Source organism: Haemorhous mexicanus, chromosome 9 (assembly GCF_027477595.1).
Source record: "Haemorhous mexicanus isolate bHaeMex1 chromosome 9, bHaeMex1.pri, whole genome shotgun sequence".
Taxonomy (NCBI): domain Eukaryota; kingdom Metazoa; phylum Chordata; class Aves; order Passeriformes; family Fringillidae; genus Haemorhous; species Haemorhous mexicanus.
The window spans coordinates 21,715,001-21,734,914 of NC_082349.1; the positions used below are offsets into that span (position 1 = coordinate 21,715,001).

The 19,914-nt window shown below is 39.8% G+C and overlaps 1 protein-coding gene across 1 annotated transcript in view; it reads right to left on the minus strand.

Moving 5' to 3' along the window:
* The window catches only part of NR5A2 (nuclear receptor subfamily 5 group A member 2), an 88,967-nt gene extending 84,863 nt beyond the window's left edge, over positions 1-4,104 (minus strand). Inside the window, exon 1 of the mRNA XM_059854452.1 lies at positions 3,835-4,104. Within this exon, the coding sequence (XP_059710435.1) occupies positions 3,835-3,898 (64 nt within the window). The 5' untranslated portion in view covers positions 3,899-4,104. The remainder of the gene's footprint in view (positions 1-3,834) is intronic.
* Between the last annotated feature and the right edge of the window lie 15,810 nt (positions 4,105-19,914).

The following is a 19,914-nucleotide window of genomic DNA, read 5'->3' on the forward strand; positions in this document are numbered from 1 at the left end:
ATGAAATTTCTTTTACTGAGGCAATTGACCTTGATCTGCTGGTGGAAAAAAGAGATGGTTTAGGTCTGCTTCTTCCCTCCCCCTCCCTCCATGTTTCAAAGCTTGGAAAACTTTATTTAAAATAATTTTTATAGCTGATCTTTATAATGAAAAAAGTTTAGGCTCATATATAGCTATCTGTCCCAAGATTTATCCACACATAATGTAAAATAATAATGATGAGAAGATAAACTCGGCATAGTTTACAGTGAGAAATCTTGATAAGGATTGTGTGCATTTGCATGTCTGTTCATTGCACATAAGAATGTATTAATATATATTAATATATAAGGTTGCATATTTATGTAATATATATACGTACTCATGCAATATGTGAGTAAACTCTAGGCATTAATAATGGTCTGCCATGAGAAGTTTTAATGGGTTTCCCCACAAGACAGATGCACACAAATCCTCCTGCAGACACTTCTTCATTTTCACCCTATATATATAAGACAAGTTTGAGAGCTGACCTTTAAATTACCCTCACAGACAAGAAGCTTGAGGCATTTTGTCAGTAGTGGAGAGATCCCTCAGAAGACCATAGGCATCATCTTTGCCTCATGTATTGCGGTATTTAAAATCAGACTAACAGAAAAAAATTGGATGTAAATGTAAATACTGCCCCTTTTGTAGATAGCTCATTTGCAGTATAAGCAAATGAGGACAGGAAAAGTGGGAAGGAAATTGATAAAGAGTAATAGCAAAAGTCCAATGATATAAGAAAATAACCTATGGCATATCTTACAGTCCTCACACAGCTCAAATTGTTCCCTTCTGTGAAAGTTTTGCCTGCCTAAATGCTGGCCAAAATCCTGATCCAAACTTTTAAAGATAGTATACGCTGTCTTTGTTAATCATATGAAAATGCTACTATTCCTATTAGTACTAAACGTAGAAACTAACTTTGCCAAACTCATGAACCCTAATCTCACTACTATTAATTGTCTGAGGACATACATTAAAATGAAGATGGCAGTAAGTATTCTACAAGCTGAAAAATGCCACAGTTGAAAACTACAAGTAGACTATTTTTCCTCTTATATGACCATTTTTTTTTAAGTAAATGAAACAGTTGTTTCTGTTAAATAATCATAGCTAATGCTTATAAAAATTGCATAGTGTCCCTGATAATGCTAAGACAAGAGGCTAATTAGAGGAAAAATAAAATTAGTAAAGTATCTTTGTATTGCTTCAGAATCTGGTAGAAAAAAAACATGGCACTTCCATAAAAACATTTATAAATCCATATGGTGTTTGTCATCTGGAAGATAGGATGTACTATTAAGATTTTATGAATTCTGGTTGCCTCTTTAGTCGTATGACTATAAACCTAAAAGCAGGTGTCAACAACCAGTAGTGCCCATCACACTCTAGCTCCAGGCTGGTTGTGTTTGTACTCCAAGGGAGAGGTCTGCTGCTATTTATATCAGTGGAATCTGATTTGTGTTCATGGGAGCTGGAAGATGCCCTCCTTGCTGGGAGGAAGCTGTGACATGTCAGTGGTTTATAACAAAAACTAACTTACTGCCAGATGGGGGAATGCACAGAGTGCTCCCTGACAAGGGCAGCTCAGCCTCTGTGGTGGGAAGCAGTAAGTGTCCCTGCCCTGAGGGGCTGGTGGGATGAAGGTGCAGAGGCTGTGGCAGCCTCTCACAAACCCACCCACTCTGCCTTAGTTAGAAAGGGAAAAGTGAAGGCGAATGCCAGGAGGGATGGGACAAAAGCAAAAGTCTAGGAATAGGATTTACTCTTACAAGCATATGACTGCTGCTGATTGTACTTCTACCCTGGGAGGACAGCTTTTTCTCCTAAAGAATTACTCTCCAGTGCAAATAAGAACAGAATCTGGCTACTTCCTATTTGGCTCCCCCAGCTCCAAGCAGAGGCCCTTAGGTTGGTGTGGGTTCCATTTAACCCTTACAGGTACATGGTGATCAGTTCACAAGGCTGAGTTAGGTGAGCTTTTCAGGAACGCTACCATGGGTTCTGGCTCTGCAGTGTCATGGAAGGACAGAATCCTTCCCCTGAAGGGGGACAGAATCCTACCTCCTCTGTACTCAGAGTACAAAGGATTCTGGAAAGTTTCCCAAGATTTAGGCCTGCTTATTTCTGAGCCATGCTTTGTGATTCTGTCCTGGTATATTTGTGACACAGCACCTGTATAAGTGGTATGGAGAAAAGAGTCTCTACTACACCCTGTAGCAGTCTGTTTTCTCATATCCACATGATTTTGGGAACTGAGACCTGCCAGTTCTTCTGGACACCATGAAAATGTCATTTAATTGGTCTAAATATCACAGGTGAGTGTCTTGTTTTCCCTTCTCCTAGGGTTTTAGCCTTTCACCTTAAGAAACCTTTTCTGAGTGACCACTCTTCGGATAATTGAGATGTATAATTATTTTACTATTCTTCAGGAAAGAGAACCATAGAGTCCCTCCGTGGCAACCAGAAAGAGGAACAGTTAGAGAAAGGCCTGGGGGGGAAGCTGGACTTGCCACCTTTTCCATGTGTTTCTGGGGGCAGAGCTGTGCAGAGGAGTACCCCACACCTGTAGGGAGGCACAGGGATTCTGAGGGGACACCTGGCTGAAACACAGTTGGGTCCAAGGTAGGAGCCCTTCTCTGGGAGAAGCAGCAGCTCTACCCAGAAGATAAAGATCAGTTATGTTTGAGGCTGTTTCTTGCAGCTGTTGCTGTGCCCTCCATCCCCAAAGTTTCCCTTGATGGCAAGGTGCCCACATCACACCCAGCATCAGGGTGAACTCCTCACCTGCCATGTGATGACGCACTTTGGAGCAAGAGGAGGAAAGTGTGCCCGGATTCCGCTTGTGGGCCAAAGATCCCTTCTTTCTTCCCTGCCAGGAAATGCTGTGCTGAGGCACAGCCTTGCAAAGCCCTGGGCTGTGGAACCTGCAGCACTGCTAGGGTGGCTTGTGAAGCGCCTTCTGCTCCATGAAGGAGAGTTTTCCCCTGGCAAGCCTTCTGCAGCCCTGCTTGGCCCCAGTTTCGGCCTGGGCTCAGCCTGGTGGGACAGGGGAAAGGAAAGACACCTCTCTCCAAGCCTGTGGTGAGAGACAGAACGGCCTGATACAGGAAATGTCTGCAGAAAGGCAGGGAGATGGTGGGGACATGCACCCACTGGGGCTTGGCCACAGCCACCACAGCCTGGGACAGCCTGGGACATCTGGCTGTGCAATGCCCCTTGTGTCTGCAAGCCAGAGCAACCTGTGCCTGATGGCTTTCTGACAGGGAGTGGGTGCTGTTTCCATATGCTACTGAAAGCATTTACTTCTTTGCTGCTCTGAAGTCTTAACTGACTTCTGTTATCCAGCCCACTCCCACTGAATGACATATCTTAATTTTCAGCTGTGAGAAGGAATCTGCATTTGACAGAAGCCACAGTATTACTGAAAATACAAAACCATTCCTGTGGTTTTCTTCAATATGAATTATCAGAAGCAATTTAAATCTAATTTTTGCAAATGTTTTTACATGCACACACACAATTTACCAGTTAGTATCAATCATAATAGATAAGAATACTAATAAAAATACTTAATTACCCAATGACATATATTTGATAATTCATTATCTCTAGAGAAAATTGTTACTCTATGGATCATCATCTGTTTTCTTATATTTTTACATGATATTGTAATATTCTCTCTAGCCTAAGTATATGTGCAAATTAATCATAGGCTCACCCAATTGTAGTGATTTTTTCAGTTTGGATACCCAGAAATCGAATATATTTAGACAGAATCTTCAAAACAGTTAGAAAAGTGTTACTTACCAGCTGATGCAGGTCCATGTTTTATAGATTCCTGTATGATGGCTGCGTGAGAACCAGAAGACATTATTAGGTGTAAATATACCGTACCCTTGGGTACAAGGGGTACAGCATTGAGTACAGGAGAGGTGCAGCCTGTAAACTTTTCTGGCCTTGAGACCCAGGCTATGATAGCCTTCAGTGAAAGTCAGCGTAATGAACAACAACAACAAAAAAAAATATCCAAGAATTCAGAAAGTAACAAGCATGTCTTTGAGTGGACTCTGTACTTTTTCCAGCCTTAGTGACCTGCTGTAAACCATGTATCCCATTTCATGATGGTCTCTAATCAGAAGAATTGCAACTTGTGATAGGTTTGGCACCATCACGTGATTTAGTACAGCTTGATAAGAGACCCTGTTATAAAGTGACAGCAAAAGAGATAAGAACTCTTGGCAGATAATGGCAGAGAAATGATTAACCTAGAGTGGAGAGGTGCTATGAAGCCCAGAGAGGGGAAGGTTGTAAAGTTGTGGGGTCATAAGATCATACTGAGTGGATGAAAAGCCATACCAACATGAGTGTAATGTCTATAAACTCAGACTTGTGACCTGTCTTCTTGATGTCATCACCTCTTTGCACAGTGGACAGCAAGCATGGTTGTTTTAGCTTCTGTAAACACTCTTTGGATGGCAAAACAATCAAGCATTAATTCCTTAAGAGAGGCTTCTGAATGCACTGGGGATTCTACACTCTGACTAACAGCACCAGCAAATCTCTCCTGATAGTTTGTCACACAAAACCATTTTATTGCCCCCGTTCTCAGGCCGGAGAGTAGCTCCAGGTTGTAGCCGTTTAGTTGGAAGCATATACTACTTTCTCACTAAAGAGCTTTACAACATGGTTAAACATTGATATCCCAGGATTATGATACGTAGAGTATTGCACTCACCTCTAAGGGTGTGAGGCACAAACCCTACCCACAGCATGTCAAATGGCTGTCAAGTGTTTGGCTTTAAACAATTTTTATGAAAGTGGGCAGCTGTGCAGATGATGTTTCAGCTCAGCTGGGAGTGGGTCAGGTTGTGCTTTCACCCTGCCCAGAGGAAGGGCAGGGGCATGCCAGCTCCCAGCCTGAGCACAGTGTGCCTTGCTCTGCAGTGCCACCGACAGCCTCTGCAGCTCCAGCCCGATAAAGTCTGCATACTCTTTGTGAGATCAGACTCAAGCCTGAATAATCAGATGATATTTTACATTTCATTTCTCTTGAAAAATAGAGTGAGGCTGTTCCACTGTGGGCTAGATCTGAAGCTTCTTGAAGTCAGAGAGGGTTTTTTTTCTCTTTAAACTTGCAGAGGGCTGTAAAGCAGCATGTGCCTTTTTATATACTTTGTCATGGTAGTTAGATTTTGGTGATACAGTGGCAAACAGATTAGCTCCTGCACAAACTGAACTGCTTCTCTTGGCTAGGACGAGAGCTTGAGAACTGGTCTGAAAATGGGCCTGGTGTGGCAAACCAAGCAGTGACTGGGCCTTACAGCCAGGAACCCTGCATTATCACTTGGTCTGTGCAGTACTGCCCTCCTGTAGAGGCCCTGTTAGTAAGGAGGACTGTAGAGGGAAAGTCTGATTTCCCAAATTATTATCTTCATATTTGTCACTGGAAAATTAACTTACAAATCTGCTTAAACAGGTACTATGTTTTTTAAGGGTCACTGATATTTTTTATCTGTTTAGATTGCCAGCTTTTAAAACAGAATTCATATAAACCTAAATAATTGGTCTCTGTCTCATTTATTTCATTTGGTTATCAAATAGATTTTCAATTCTATTCATAAAAAGTGGAAAGAAACATTTATTCCATCAGAAAAGACATGTCTTTGGGGACTGGGGATAAAATAAATAAGAAATGCTGCAAATGATACTGTGGTTAGAAACTTTCCATTGTATCATCAGAGACATTGCTGGAGCACTGTTGGCCCATCTTCAAGAGCTTCTATAAAGGAATCTGCCTTTTGTGGGGGAGAGAGATATTAAATCATAGGAAATATAGAGAAACTTCATGCTTTTGGCTTCAAACACTGTAATTCCTTTCCTTTTTTGCATCAGTATCAAATGTCAGGGTCACTGAAAAATGTTCTATTTTTCCCTTTCTGATACTTTGTCTCCACGGACAGAGGAATGTATGCCAGGTGCATAACCAGACAGACTTTCTTTGCCTGTCTTTATACCTAGTCCAGTAGGGGAATAGAAACTCCTAGGGAAACTCCAGGACAGTCTATATCAGCCTGTGATCCAGCAGCTCGATGTGTTTAGCAGTCATCCATTTGGAGTCCAAGTGAAATGAAACCATAATGAGGCTTAAGAGTTGTGCCACTGAAGTACCTGAGTTCACGGCTCATTACTTTGCTTGATCAGGAATTTGGAACTGTAACTTTTCACGAGTAAGTCCCTGCTAAGGCAGCCACCAACCTCACCCAGAACAGCTTTTCCTTGATGTGGTTGTATCATTATAGACTCACCTTGTTTTTCAGTACTCCCCTCTGCCTTTTTTTCCTTCCCCTGTTTTCATCCTGAGAAGGTGAGATGAGTTAATTTTGTTATTTCAAACATGCTTTTCTGTCTCAGATCTTTCAGGAAGATAATTAATTTATAAGCTTTTTGTTTCTTTTTTGTTTAGCCAATTCTTGTGTGATGAAATTGCCCCTTGTTTGTCCCTCTGACAAATGTCCCTCAAAGAAGCTGTTCCTGATTTCAAAAGCTTGGCAACAATCCCTCCTTTGACTCTTGCACATCAAATTATTTTGCAACCATTTACCACAAAAATTGAGTCAAAAGAAGTTTCTCTTGTGGGCATTTCCATAGGTGGCTTTCATTTGGGCATGTATAAATATTAAGATATAAGCCTTGAGAATGGACTGACTGAAATTAAAAATGACCTTTTCAAAGAGCTTTAATCCCTGATTTGTATATCTTAGTGTAAATTTAGTGAGCTCAGTCATGATTTTGTAATTTTCCTGCAACATTTTGGATATTGCTTATCTGAATTCAGCATGTTCCTTGTAATTTTTCTATGCCATTTCAATCTATTTTTTTTATTATTATTCATACAACTCAGAAAAGATATGTGCTCAGCAGAGCGCTCATCGGAAGAGGGACATGATTCTCATTCTACGGAAAGTTCAGGGCAAACGTGGCATTGATCTTGGCATGGTGCCCTCCAGGCATGAGCTCTCTGGTCCTGAGAGTAGTCCAGTTGGTTTCAGCTGGAACTTTGCATAGGTGGGAAGAGATTTGCAAGCTCTGTTCTTTGATCTAGAAATCACTCTTTTAAAACTTTTCTCTATTTCAGTCACTCCAGCATTCCTCCTGATCCATCACAGACATTTAAAATTCTTTTGGATGCTTCAGTGTATTTTTTCCACCTTCATGAATTTTATTTCACATATGCAAAACCGAGTTATTAAAATACAGTTTTATGCCTTTTCCCTAGTAGTTCTGAAAAAGAAATTGTGAGAATCTGATATATCTGATGATCTTTACCCTTTGGATTTTTCAGTGGTTACAGTACTGAAATAGAAGGTTTAATTTATTAAGGAATTTCCATCAGCTGATCCTTAATTCCTGTTTGGTCTTGTGGTACAACTGCACTATTAAAATTTCTTGTTAGTTTTGTTTTTTTACTTGTATGTCTTTTACACATTATGTTTATCATCTCAGTAGAATGCAAGTGTATTAAAATACATTTCAGTGTCTGCTACTCCTTTACTCAGGACTTTCAGCTTATTGGAAAGGAGCTCTGGAGAGCAGAAGCTTCTGCATGGGACCTTCTTTATGGGTGTCCAAATATGAACTTTTTCCTTGATTATATTTATCAGTATATATTAGTCTCTCATGTTTCTGTTCTCTGTTTAGATGAATACAATTTAATATAAACCATATTTGGAGATGAATAACGAAATGTAGGAATTATAAAATTGCTTCTTGTGATTTTTCCTTACTAATTACAAAAATTATTTCAGTGAATATTTCTGATGATAAATTAGTGTCTAGAGGAGGAGGTAAGTATAGACATTTGTAAACACTTTTTTTCAGGTTAATCGAGCCATCAGGTAACCTCTAGGATTGCTTAAAAGGAAAACTCAATTCTGTGCAGGTGGAAGCATACAGCTGTGGATCACAAAAGTTCTCTTTTAGCCTTAATTATGGAATAGCATGAGCTTTGTTGGGACCCACATTTAGTGCTAACTCTCTGCACTGAAAGATAAAACTTTTTCGTGGCATGAGGAGTTTCATCTGCTGGTCTATCTGTGTAAGTAGCTTCAATTTAAATTTCTTGTACACCTTTTTTTCCCACTAATCTATCTTATTGGTGTACAAAGAGAAAGTTATTAAATAATTATGGACCTTTACAAAGCTTATCTCGGAGATATTTACTGATAATGGGAGCAGAGTGTTTGTGAGAAAAGAACAGATTTCAGTGAAACAGGCAGGGGGAAATGACTTGCACGTAGGTAGCAGTAACAGGTGTTGTGAACTCATCCATCATCTCACACAGCACTCAGGAACAGACAACAGTTTCTTAGAACACTATTAATAAAATATCAGGAATTTATTACTTTGAAAGGAGGAGAGGAGAAAGAGGTGAGAGGGAGTCAAACTGAATCTGAAGTGGAACTTAAAACCTTTTGGACTTGGTATCTAGATTATTATTTTTTTGAAGATACATTCATAGGTTGTAGGGATAACTCTATTTCCACTCCTGTCCCCACACCACAAAAACCTTCCAAAACCTTAGTTGGAGGTGGGATGGAAATACTGAGTCTTACATCAAGAAACTAATTTGTGAAAAACCCTGAGTGCTCTGATGAGTTTCTGATTAATTTCTACTCCTGAAGGAAGCTGTATGTGTGCTACACCACACAGACTGTCTTTTCTTGAGACCATGAAGTAAGCACAAGCTGAATGCTACTGAAAGGTGAAAGACTGACAGAAGAGAGCAGTTCAGTGGCGTTTCATGTCTAAGCAGAGGGGGTCTCCTTGCTGAAACTCATGTATTGCATCAGGAACAGAAGGATGTCAGGAGGCTGACCAACTGCAGAACCACATGTAACACACTTGGCAGGCCACATTCCAGCCGGAGGGAGGAGAAATCAAGGCTTGAGTGGCTCCTCAGATCTGGTGTACGGGAGCACTTCCACTTCTTTCTGTCTTCCCAGTGAGCACGTGCAGAAGTTGTTCCAATTTCCAAGCTGACTTTCATCAGGAAGGACACTGGGCAGCAGAGAAAAGTAGGGTAAAGGCCATTCAGAAGTAAGGATTTCTGATCATTTTATTAATAACTGTGAGAAATGTAGCAACTGGCAGGAGAGATAAGTGGATTTTCCTAAGCTCTGTTATAGGCAGGTAAATATTGTTCTGGTTTATGGCACTAATAATTAAACAGAACACTAGTCTGTCTCTTGGCAATTTGAAACTTAAGGTGGTTAGTTTCTGGAGGCATGTGTTGAAATCTGAACAAAAACTACTTTACATGTAAACTTCATAATAGAAGGCTGTGTATATTCTGTCCAGTGGATATATTTCAGGAGCATATATAGCACTGAAATAACATGGTTTTTTTTCATTGTCTTCCAAGTCATCTAGGCACCACTTTTGGTAAATATTGCAGTTCTTAAAAACCAGACCAAGTAGACTTAAGATCTGAGAAATACTAATTCCTTCAAGAACATCATCTCCCTAGTGCAGTTAAATGAATAATAGATTAGTATAACATTAATTAATATTTTTTTATCTTTTATACAATATGCTCACAGTTTGTTGGACAGTATACTTATTTCATGTTCTTAGGTCACAGTAAAAAAATGCAGACGGCAGTACCTATAATCCTGGGGAAAGCAGTAGCACCTGGGACTTCTGAGAAGTCCTGGCTTTCAAAAACCAGCTTTAAATTAGACAATGGCATGCAAATCTTGTTTGTATAGTGCCTACACCGAGTTCTGTGTCTCAGACTGGGGCTTCTGGGTACTTCTACCTCAGAAAGAAAAATGAAGAGATGTTCAGGTACCCTTATTAACCACAAACTTACATTATTCTCATCCTAACATTGTTACTCTTTCCTATGGTCACTGCTGCCAACAGTCCAATGAGACTGAAATGCTTTTCAGTGGCCCAGACAAGAGCGTGTGCTGCTAAGAGGGAGAGCTGCTCACGGCCTCTGGAAAGTACTGTTTTACAAAGATGTGCATGCACCCGAGAGATCTTTACTAAAGCAACAGTAGGCTGATAAAAAAGGCAAGATTTTGTCAGGGACCCAGGTCACTAATGGGCCTTAATGGCCCTGATCACACGCACCTGGGTCCCCCTCACAGCTCCTGCCCACCGGGCCACCTGCTCATTTAAGCTCTAGCTGGGAACGTAGCCCTTTCTCTAAGCTGTGCTGGCTGAGGACATGTTCTCAAAATTATTCTGTGGATTTTTCTGGCGTGACTTCAAACCTTGGCTGCTTTTATTTCTTCTGCACAATGACCACAGGAGCACCCACAGGGCTTGGTGCTGCTCTGCTTGTCTGGCTCTCCTGCTGTGGGACTCTGCTCTGTTGGTGAGTTTGCTACCCAGTCTATGTTCTTCTTGCCTTTAGCTCCAAGTTTGCCTCCTCTTAGGGTGCAATTAGCTCTTGCTTTCCCCTGAGCTTTTTGTAGATGCTCTCCTCATCTCTTCCTACAATCTGGCAATAAGTACTCCTATAAGGAAGCACAGGGACTTGTTGGGGGCTTGAGGTGCTTTTCAGTTAGAATATGGAGGTTTTTCAGAGCAGTTGGATTGTCTTAGGTTTCTTCCTATAGATATATAGTAATGTGGGTTTTTTCTGTTTAATTCATTATTTTTCTTTTCTGAGGGGGAAGTTTTTGCTCCCATAGCTCACAATGAGAGGCAGTTAAGACGACTCTGTGCTCTTTCCCTCTGGTAAAGCCCGGCTAGGACATTCACTGAACCTTGCAAGATCTTGCCTATGAAAAGCTTGCAGTAGCTTTAAGCCAGGTGGTTGCTGTGTGGATGCATAGCCCGTCCTAGCTGCTCACTAGTGTCCCAAGAGGGGACAGAGCCCTTGATAGGTGAGAAGCTAGGGCCAGGATATTTGTAATGTGCAGCTCAATTATGCTTCTGAAAAGCAACCTCTGTGCCTTGTTTTACCATTAACCCACTGCCATGTCTGACACTCGGGCATCAGTTGATGGGAGATAGTGGCTGAACAATAGCTATTGATTTTTCATTTCATATTAACGGCATGGCAAGCTCTGAGTCTGATAGTGAGGGTAGGATGCTTGTGTAGACATTCCTGTTTGGCTGTGAAAGGAGTCTCCTTGCCTTCTCTGGACCTTTACCTTGTATAGCATTCTCTCATTAGGGCATCAGACTGTATATATGTTTCTGCTGGCTTTTATCTTGGAGCAAGCACCTGTTAAGCTTAAAATAATAAATATTTGTCAATTACTTACCCAAAACACACTGAGGGAAATGACAAAGAATGACTAACAGAAGAGGGATGGAATAAAGTGGAAGCTCCTTCTGATTGGAGATGAGTGTTTAGGCAAGTACAGAGAGACACTGGCTTCATTTGGTGGAGAGTTCAACAAGCCCTGTAATTCTCTTTATAAGAAGAAATATTGACCTAGAATCCTTTTCTAACTTATCCTGTTTTAGTCAAGTCACTGGCACTATAATTGTGTAAAATATTGAGAAGAGATGAGATATTGTTTTGAAATTTTGAAAGTTTGCAAAATTATTGTAGTTTTGCAACAGATCCTAGGATTTTGGCAGCAAGTTAAGTGAAATGCTTATATCATTTCTCCTGTAGTATCAGCAAACTTAATAAACTTGCAGAATTCAAGTGAAATAGCTTTAGCTAACAATGTTTCCACAGCATGAATAAAAAGCACAGGTTGTTACTTCAAACACAAACATTTTAATCCTTTGCTTTTTTTATTCTGTTGCTGTTTGATTTTATTCTCCCTCCCTTTTGGCTGTAGATGTTATTTTTCTCTCTTTGCCTGGCCAGTCACTATCTCTGCTTGTGGACAGCTTTGCTCTGGCTGCTGCTTCCCATATGTCTGAAATCTTGGTACCTGCACAGAGAATCTTCTGCTACACAGATGTTGAGGATTTTCTGCGTTAGACTTTTTTGCTGCTTGCAGTAATAGCACTGCTGCTGTAACTAGAAATGAATATATAAAAAAGGGTACTGTAAATAGTCTATATATGCAATACTACAATAGGCAGTACTAGCAGTCTAGGTCTGAGCTCTTGCACTGTAGTCTGGAAAAGTAAGAATTGCTTTATCCTTTGAATTTATAGTATATTCCTTTACCTCCTGTGGTTGCCTTAATTGCAGTATGGCATTTGGTTCTGCAGGTTCTGCTGGAAAGATGAATTCCACAATGTTTTGGTTTTCAAGTCCCTCTGACTACTCTGGATGCTGAGGGTATTGGGACCCCATTCCTGGTCTGGGCTATTTGAGCAGAACAGTTTGTGACACTACAGCCTGAGTGGTTTGTGATTTAGAAAGGCCCTGGTCTGCTTTAAAACAACCTCAGCAATAGCCAACAACTTTTTTGGTTGGTAAAAACCTCGATCTCTACAGCAATGTTAGAAAGCTTTAGCTCTGGGGCTTTTTAATAGATTTTTGTGGGATTTGAAATTAATCCTGATCCTTTAGCAAAAGGTTGTTGAGGAAGTCTTCAACTCAAAACAGCCATGTCAATACGTCTAATGGCCTGTAGGGCAGTTTCAGCAACCTGTACAAAAGCTAAACACCCCAGAAGTACCACGGCTGTTTTTCATTCTGCCAAATCATCTTTGAGATGAGCTAATTAGAAAATACAAGTTACACATGTTAAAATGAAACCTTCAAGAAAACGGAGTGTTCCATGCAAGACCTCTGCATATACAGGGGAATCTGAGACCTGGCAGAGTTCCACAGGCTGGACCTGAAAGCTTGCAGCTTTCTGCTTGTAGAAGGTAAAAAGAGCCATCCTTAAAGCAGACAGACCCAGGTGGCTGGCTGGTGAAAGAGGTGATCCTCACTTTGTCTTATTTGATTTCATTGCTCACAATGTTGAAAACCATCTGAAGTGTGTGGTACTTTGTGCTTCTCCTTAAGCCTCAAATGGTTTTATGCCATTGTTCTTAGAAGCCATTTAATTGTTCTGAGAAGCCATTTAGAGAATTTTGAACCACTGTGATGATATGATTCAGCCCTAGAGTCACTCTGAAGCACAAAGGCCCTATTGTCCTACCACATTACTGAAGTGTTGTAAAGGATAGCTTTGATACTTGTAGTTTTGGAATGGTTTCTCACTTTTCAAGCATGCCAGCCAAGAGAAGAATCCTTACTAAACTCTTTGACTTCTAGAGGCAACTCCTCGGGACCCTCCCTACACAGTGTGCACGTGCCTTTGGGTAAGGCAGCACCAGTATTTCCTGGCAGCACGCTGCATTTCCTCACAGCCAAGTGTCTCATTTCCAGGGCTGTCTGCCTGCTTCAGAAGTGGTACATGCATTCACTAATGAGCAACTAGGTTTTGTTAAATGGTTTTATTAGGGTTTAATGGTCTTCAGAATTTAACACCAGTTTCACAAAAGGGTGGTGTTAAATTAGGGCTGCAGTGAATTGTTGTCCTCCCAGCTAACCTAATTGGAAGTATTATTGTGGAATTGTACTGATTTGTCAACATTTACCAAATGCTTTAGCAACATCATCAGCTTAAGTTGTATCCATCCTAAAATTGCATATAAACAGGACAGTTACTATAACAGAAGGGGAAATTCACTGAAATATAACACAGATCTTCATAATCAGAACAATGTTTTAGAGGCTAATAGAATTGGTCTAGCTAAATTAGGTTCTGCTGAATTTATAAGTGCCTTATTTCCCTATTTTAAATGGAATAAAGTGAAGTTGTGGTGGTTTGTGGGAGAAGGTAAAGCCTCTTCCTTCTTCCCTTAGAAATCTGAACATCAGCAGGGCACAACTGCCTTGTGCTTCCTGGCTGACTAGGCAGAGATCCCTTGAGTACCTAAGGAAGCAGTGATATTCCTACAGTGTTTTGTGTTTTTACAGGCAACTACATTGCATTCTCTGGACTCTTACATTTCTTATTCTTAACTTTTTGTGAACTTTCTTTTTACCTTGCATTACTTTATTTCTCCTTTTTTTTTTTTAAATCAGCTGATGAATTCAATCAAGTCTTTATTGATGTTCAGGAAAGACAATAGTGTGAGGCAGTGGTGTTTTCATCAATATAAACAATTTCTATACAAAAAGGATTCAGCTCTGTTAATAGGAACTATTCTGTAGCAGGGTTTCCTGTACATCTGTGCTAAAGTGGAGCACATCTCATCCCACTGAGGGAAGTGCAACATATGAAGCTGTTAGAGAGAACCTATAATATGGACTAGAAAAGATGGCCAGATGAATGCATAAAAATCCCTTATTGTGCTGGAATTTGTGTTGAAGCAAACAATTTTATAACCTGGGCTGCTTTACCAGCATGAACACAATGAGGAGGCAGAGTAGTTTGTTTGTTCTGTCTTTATTATGTAGTGTATATATAAAATGCAGTGGAGTTAATTTGAAAAGTGCCAAAAGGGCATTTTTAACTGTGTGACATGATTTGATTTAATGGAAAACACTCCAGATGAGACATATGTTATAGTCTATAAAATCCACAAAGTTGTTAAATACTTCTGGTGAACTTCAATCAGTTTTGAAGTTTCAAAACTTTTAAACTTAAAACTTTAAAACTTTTAAAGTTAAAAGCTTTAAAATTGCAATTCAACAGGATATTTTTATAAAATATTTGTAATCTCATGCCTGAGATCTGCTTTAATGTCATGCTATTGTGGTATGTCCCTTCTCTGTCTACAGGATGGTGCAATGTCACTTAATCACTCTACAGGTAGCATGATTTAAAACACTTTTATGAAATTCAGTATTGAGCTATGGTGATTCACACTTGCTGAAGATCTAGTCCAAGGTTCATAAAGTACATTGAAATAAGGGATAGCAGCTATCACAAAAATGCAAAGTATTCCATCAGTGAGATAAATGGAAGAAAATCGTCTTCAATTTTTAACAATGGAAAACACAGAAGTCTGAAAGAAAATACTATGTACATCATCAATATGCAATGACTTCTGTTTGTCTGGTATCAATTCTGTAATTTATTATACACAATAAATTATCCTGCTTAAATTTAATCTGATTCCTCCACTCCAGATTAACAATAGACAAACTTGTCCTCTTGGAATTACAGTTACTAGATTTTGGGCATGAATAGAGGGTGGTTTTTTTTTTTGTTTTGGTTTTTTGGTTTTTTTTTTTTTTTTTTTTTTTTTTTGCCTTAGTCTAATAATTAAAATATTTCAGTTGAAAAGTGAGAAACTGTTTGAAATGCTATTTGTACTTTCCAAAGGCCTGGTCAGAAAAGCTGTTTATTTCATGCTTGGTTTTCCTGGGGGAAATTAACCTCATGTTGTAAATTGGATTGATCCCTCTAAATACTCTCATGACTCTAATCATTGAGAGGAGGGAGGTGTCTCAGTGCCACCTATGGTGAGTTCTGTCAGTCTTGAAACTTGGCTATTCTGTTTGCTTTTGCCTCAATGAGGTACCTAGGAATTTAATTTGGGAACCTTGGCCAAGGGTCTTGGGACCCAAATCAGGAACGATGTCTATTTAAACTGGCATAGATTGAATGACTGATGTTGAGCTTAAGTAATCTATGTTGTGAAACTTTAAGGTGCCATTAGTTTTGAAACAGTACTTAGTGTCAGTACTGCTGAAATACTAACTCATTGAGACATAGAGGTCTGTCCTTTTGAATATTCTTGAATAAAGCATAAGGTAATCCCTCTTGTAGGCATTATGCATGTGCATCCCATGGTAAAAAATGAGTGTCCTTGGGTCTGGTGGGACAAATTCTTCCCTTGGTTACCTGAGAGAAAATGCTGAGTAAAGTCATAGCTGTTGCTGATTTCTCCAGTACTCAGTGATGCAAATGAGGGCTGAATTCATCCCACAGCCTGTATCTGTTATTTTGCATAGAAGCGCTCACTGTGCTGAAACATACTCACATTTGCAAGAATGTGTCTGTGTAGTTTACATTTCCAATTTTAATTTTTGAGCCATGTGTAAGAGACTCCAGGGAACAGTGTGTACTGTCAGCAGAAGTTATCTTTTTGATGAATCAGGCACATTGTTTGTAACCGTGCATTTGATAGACATGTTGTAATAAGGTCCTGAACTGCTTACTGTGTCTTTATGTACCTTCCCCCTCAGCAGTTGTAACTATTGTGCTGCTTGACCTATATTAATGGTACTACAAACAACAAGTTTAACTATTAACTTGTGGGCCCTGTTTAAATGGATTTTACCAGGAGATGAGAACTGAAGATTTAAGGAGGTAAAAATTAAAAAAGGGCTCCCCAGTACGATGTTTTTTAGTGCTTACCGATCCAATATACAGGGCAGGAAGGAGTTCAAAGGCCCAGGAATAAAGGCTAGCATCATATTTTTATGGTCTGAATGACTAGTGCCATTAAAGGTATGGACAAGCCTTTCTTAGATGTTTTGTTTATTAAATAACTTGTGATTTTATCTGTGTGGTTATTCTAATGAGGTTTGCTTGCTGTATTTGCTAGTCTATACACACAGAGCAAGAAGAGGCTGAGAGGGTTACACTGATGAGGGGTAAATATTACCTGCTTGTGCTGTCTGGGAAAAGGAAAACTGGCTCTTGAGTAATGTGTGAGGAGACAGTGAAAAACTAGCAAGAGTCCAAGTGGAAGGAGCCAGTGTCAGAGTAATGCTTTAGGTATGGAAAGAGCTGAGCAATTTTGCTTGATTTACATGGATTGTATCTCAGGAGCTTAAGTTCACTGTGCAGAACTTGTATTTGAGACCATTAAATGAAAGCCAAAACTCTGATTTCTGACATATATGACTCCATAACCTCAGGAACAAGCAAACTGAAACAGCTGATCTATGGTAAGTGACTCATGTGTGCACAAAGCCAACAGCAAACCTGTGGTGGTTCAATATCTGATGTGATTTGATCCTTCATGGAAAAGTAATTCTCTGTTTCTAATTTATTGACATCAGTGATCTTTGACTGAGGTCCTTGAAGGGTAGGCATGCAGAAGTTAAACTGGGGACTGAGGGGGTGGGAAATGCTGTGCTCTGGGATGTCCTGGCAAAAGCTCAGTTTTCCCTGATAAAGCTGCCTCATCCTTTGCAGGCTGGGCTTTAAATGTGCTACTGTTTCCATTCAGTGGTTATCTCTGTCTGCTGGGATTTCACCATTCTGGCTCCACAGGGCATGTGCAGGTGTCTTGTGCAATTCAAGAGTGTGTCTTGCTGGGTCCTGCTGATTGACAGGGGCAGTAATGTGTGCTCAACTAAAAGTAGCAGCTGATTTTCATAGGTGCAAATGTCTGTGGCTCATTGCACCTGAGCTGTTGTTAGGCATTGTTAGAGCATGGAACAAGCATTAGGTAACCCTGTGCATACAGTCAGAACAGAATCTGAGTGAAAATCCCTCACATTGATTTGAGGCTCTTGCAGAAATGCGGAATTGCTCGTTTTACCTACGTTGCACTAAAACCTGGAGTTTGAAACATGCTCTGAAAATGTTTCATATACATATAGGATCATAAATAAGGATCATATGCATAAATGGTATTTATGTATATGATCCTTATTTCAATGTAGTCAAAGCAAGGTGAGTGGAAATGTACCTGTCTTGTCACTGATGTATTTTTTTATTGAAACAGGTAAGCAGGCAAGATGAAAAAAATCCTTGTCAATCCTGACCATTAGGAGTTGTTAACTGACATCTTTGGGCCTTGATTTGAAGATTATAAACAGCTTGGTGAGCACTTAATTAAATCACTAAAAACTTCATAATAGGAAGGGAAGCAGTGAACAAGACTGCCAAACAGTAAATGATAAGACAAGTTGGGGAAGGAAGCCCATGATTTTAACTTCCAGACTTCTCTAACCAGGGACTTCCTTGTCTTTTTAGGATTCCTAAAGACAAAGAGGCACCAAGTCATCCTTACAAGGAAGTGATCTCAATTGGAGTCAAAGGGAAAAGGCTAGAAATATTGGGGAAAACTTAAGCAAAGAAAAATGCAACTATGCCAACAGAATTTTTCTTTCCCCTAAGTTTCTGTAGTTGCACTTTTCTCTCATGCCAGTATTTCCTACTGTTTCTGTATAAGTAAGTTAAACTGGTAAAAGCTGGCGTATATGGAGTTTCTGAGGATTATTTCTGCTTTCAGTAGTTATTTATAAAATTCTACAGGAATGAGTTTAGCTGAAGAAAATCTGTTTTCAAGTTTATGCATATGTTTAATGGCATTGATTTCTTTAATCTGGATTAGCAGGCACAGTTTTGCTTCACCCAGAGCAAAGGTGGGAGCAGGGCAGGCCTCTATGGGTACTCTTGACTTTTTATTTTGTCTGTCTATTCCTTCAATTCAGAAAGGGCCATGTTCAGAATGAGGTCACAGCACGGTGATTTTGTTCTGAACATTAACTTTTGTTCTAGCAGCTGTGCTGGCTGGCACCCATGCAAGGAAATTTAGCATTTCCCACTATATTGGTACAACAGTATGATTTTTATTTTGCTCTAATGGGCACGTTCCGGCTCGTAATCATGAGAGGGCCTGGCAGATGAGCTTTTGAGATGCTTGTGAACAACTCTGGTGAGAAGCTCCCCCCAGTTTTGTGTGTTTAAACAAGCTTGCAAGTCTTAAGATTTTTTTCATGATGACTCCAGGTGGGAAGGTTTGTTTACTTACCAGTTTAAAGCACCTTGTATAGATTCACATGCTACCCTGATGGGAAGAAAGGGAAAACTCTAATTTAATAAACTGGTTGTTTTTTGCCAGTTCTCAGGTATGAGGGGGGAAAAAAGAGAAATTTAGTCACAGAATGTGACCTGTGCAAATATGGGCAAGACAGGTTAAATGAAAGCAGCAGTTTTAACTTCATGTCGTCTTGTAGCTTGCAAAACAATTGTCTGCCAAGAAGAGTATTGTGACACAGTGACAATAAACTGACACAACAATGTTACAATTCAGTTACTTTTTGCTCATTTAGTCAGTCTTTCTACCTTGTAGTAAGCAACCCCCTCTATCCTTTGGCATCTATCTTGGAAAGACTACATCTTTTAATGTCCTGATATTTCTGTGCTAAAAGTTTAGTGTGAGCTGCTTGAGAGAATTTTGTCTTGTATCAGAGCTATAAACCTTATCTCAGTAAACAGAATAAAGCTGGCTAATGATCACCAACTCTTTCAGGGGATAGGCTTGAAAAGGTAATAATTTCTTTTGACAATGCAGAAAGCTTCATAGAGAAAATAGTCTTCATTACATATCAGTAAAGATAAGCAGGCTTTTTCAGGCTCTGTTTTCCAGTAAAGAGTACAGGTATGGAGTGTGTGTAACTCTCTTGATGCCCTCTGTTCCTGAGAATCTGTATCTCAAGCCACACTCTTACACAGAACTTAGGCTGGAAATCAGTGGAAGTTGTGCACCTCTAAGGACTGTGTGATTTTATTTGTTGTTATATATGTTTTTGGTTTTTAATTGAAGACATCTCAGAGTTAACTCGTTAGAACCATCAGGGGGAAATGGAAATAACTTGTTTGATTATGTAGCTCTTCTGAAATGGAGGGTTGCCAGCTGGAGGCAGCCATATGTATGTACAAGATTGCAGCTGGGAGTGAAATCAAAATTCCTTAAAAAGCAACTAGATGGTGCTTGCATTTATTGCAAATAGTGTAAAGTAAAGCTCAGGAGCAGGGAAGTACATTGTGGAATGGTGAAAAGGAATCATGTTTGCAAACATCTTCATTAAAAGTAAGCAGCAGGACAAAGTAAGCATTATATTGAGATCTCATGAGATACCATGGGATCCCCATGTGCCTGTTAAGCACAGTTAGATAGAAAAAATCCATACAGGACCACAATGTCTCAATTTGTGCCCAAAAGACTGAGGTATAATGCTAATTATCCAGCAAACATGGGGTTTTCTCT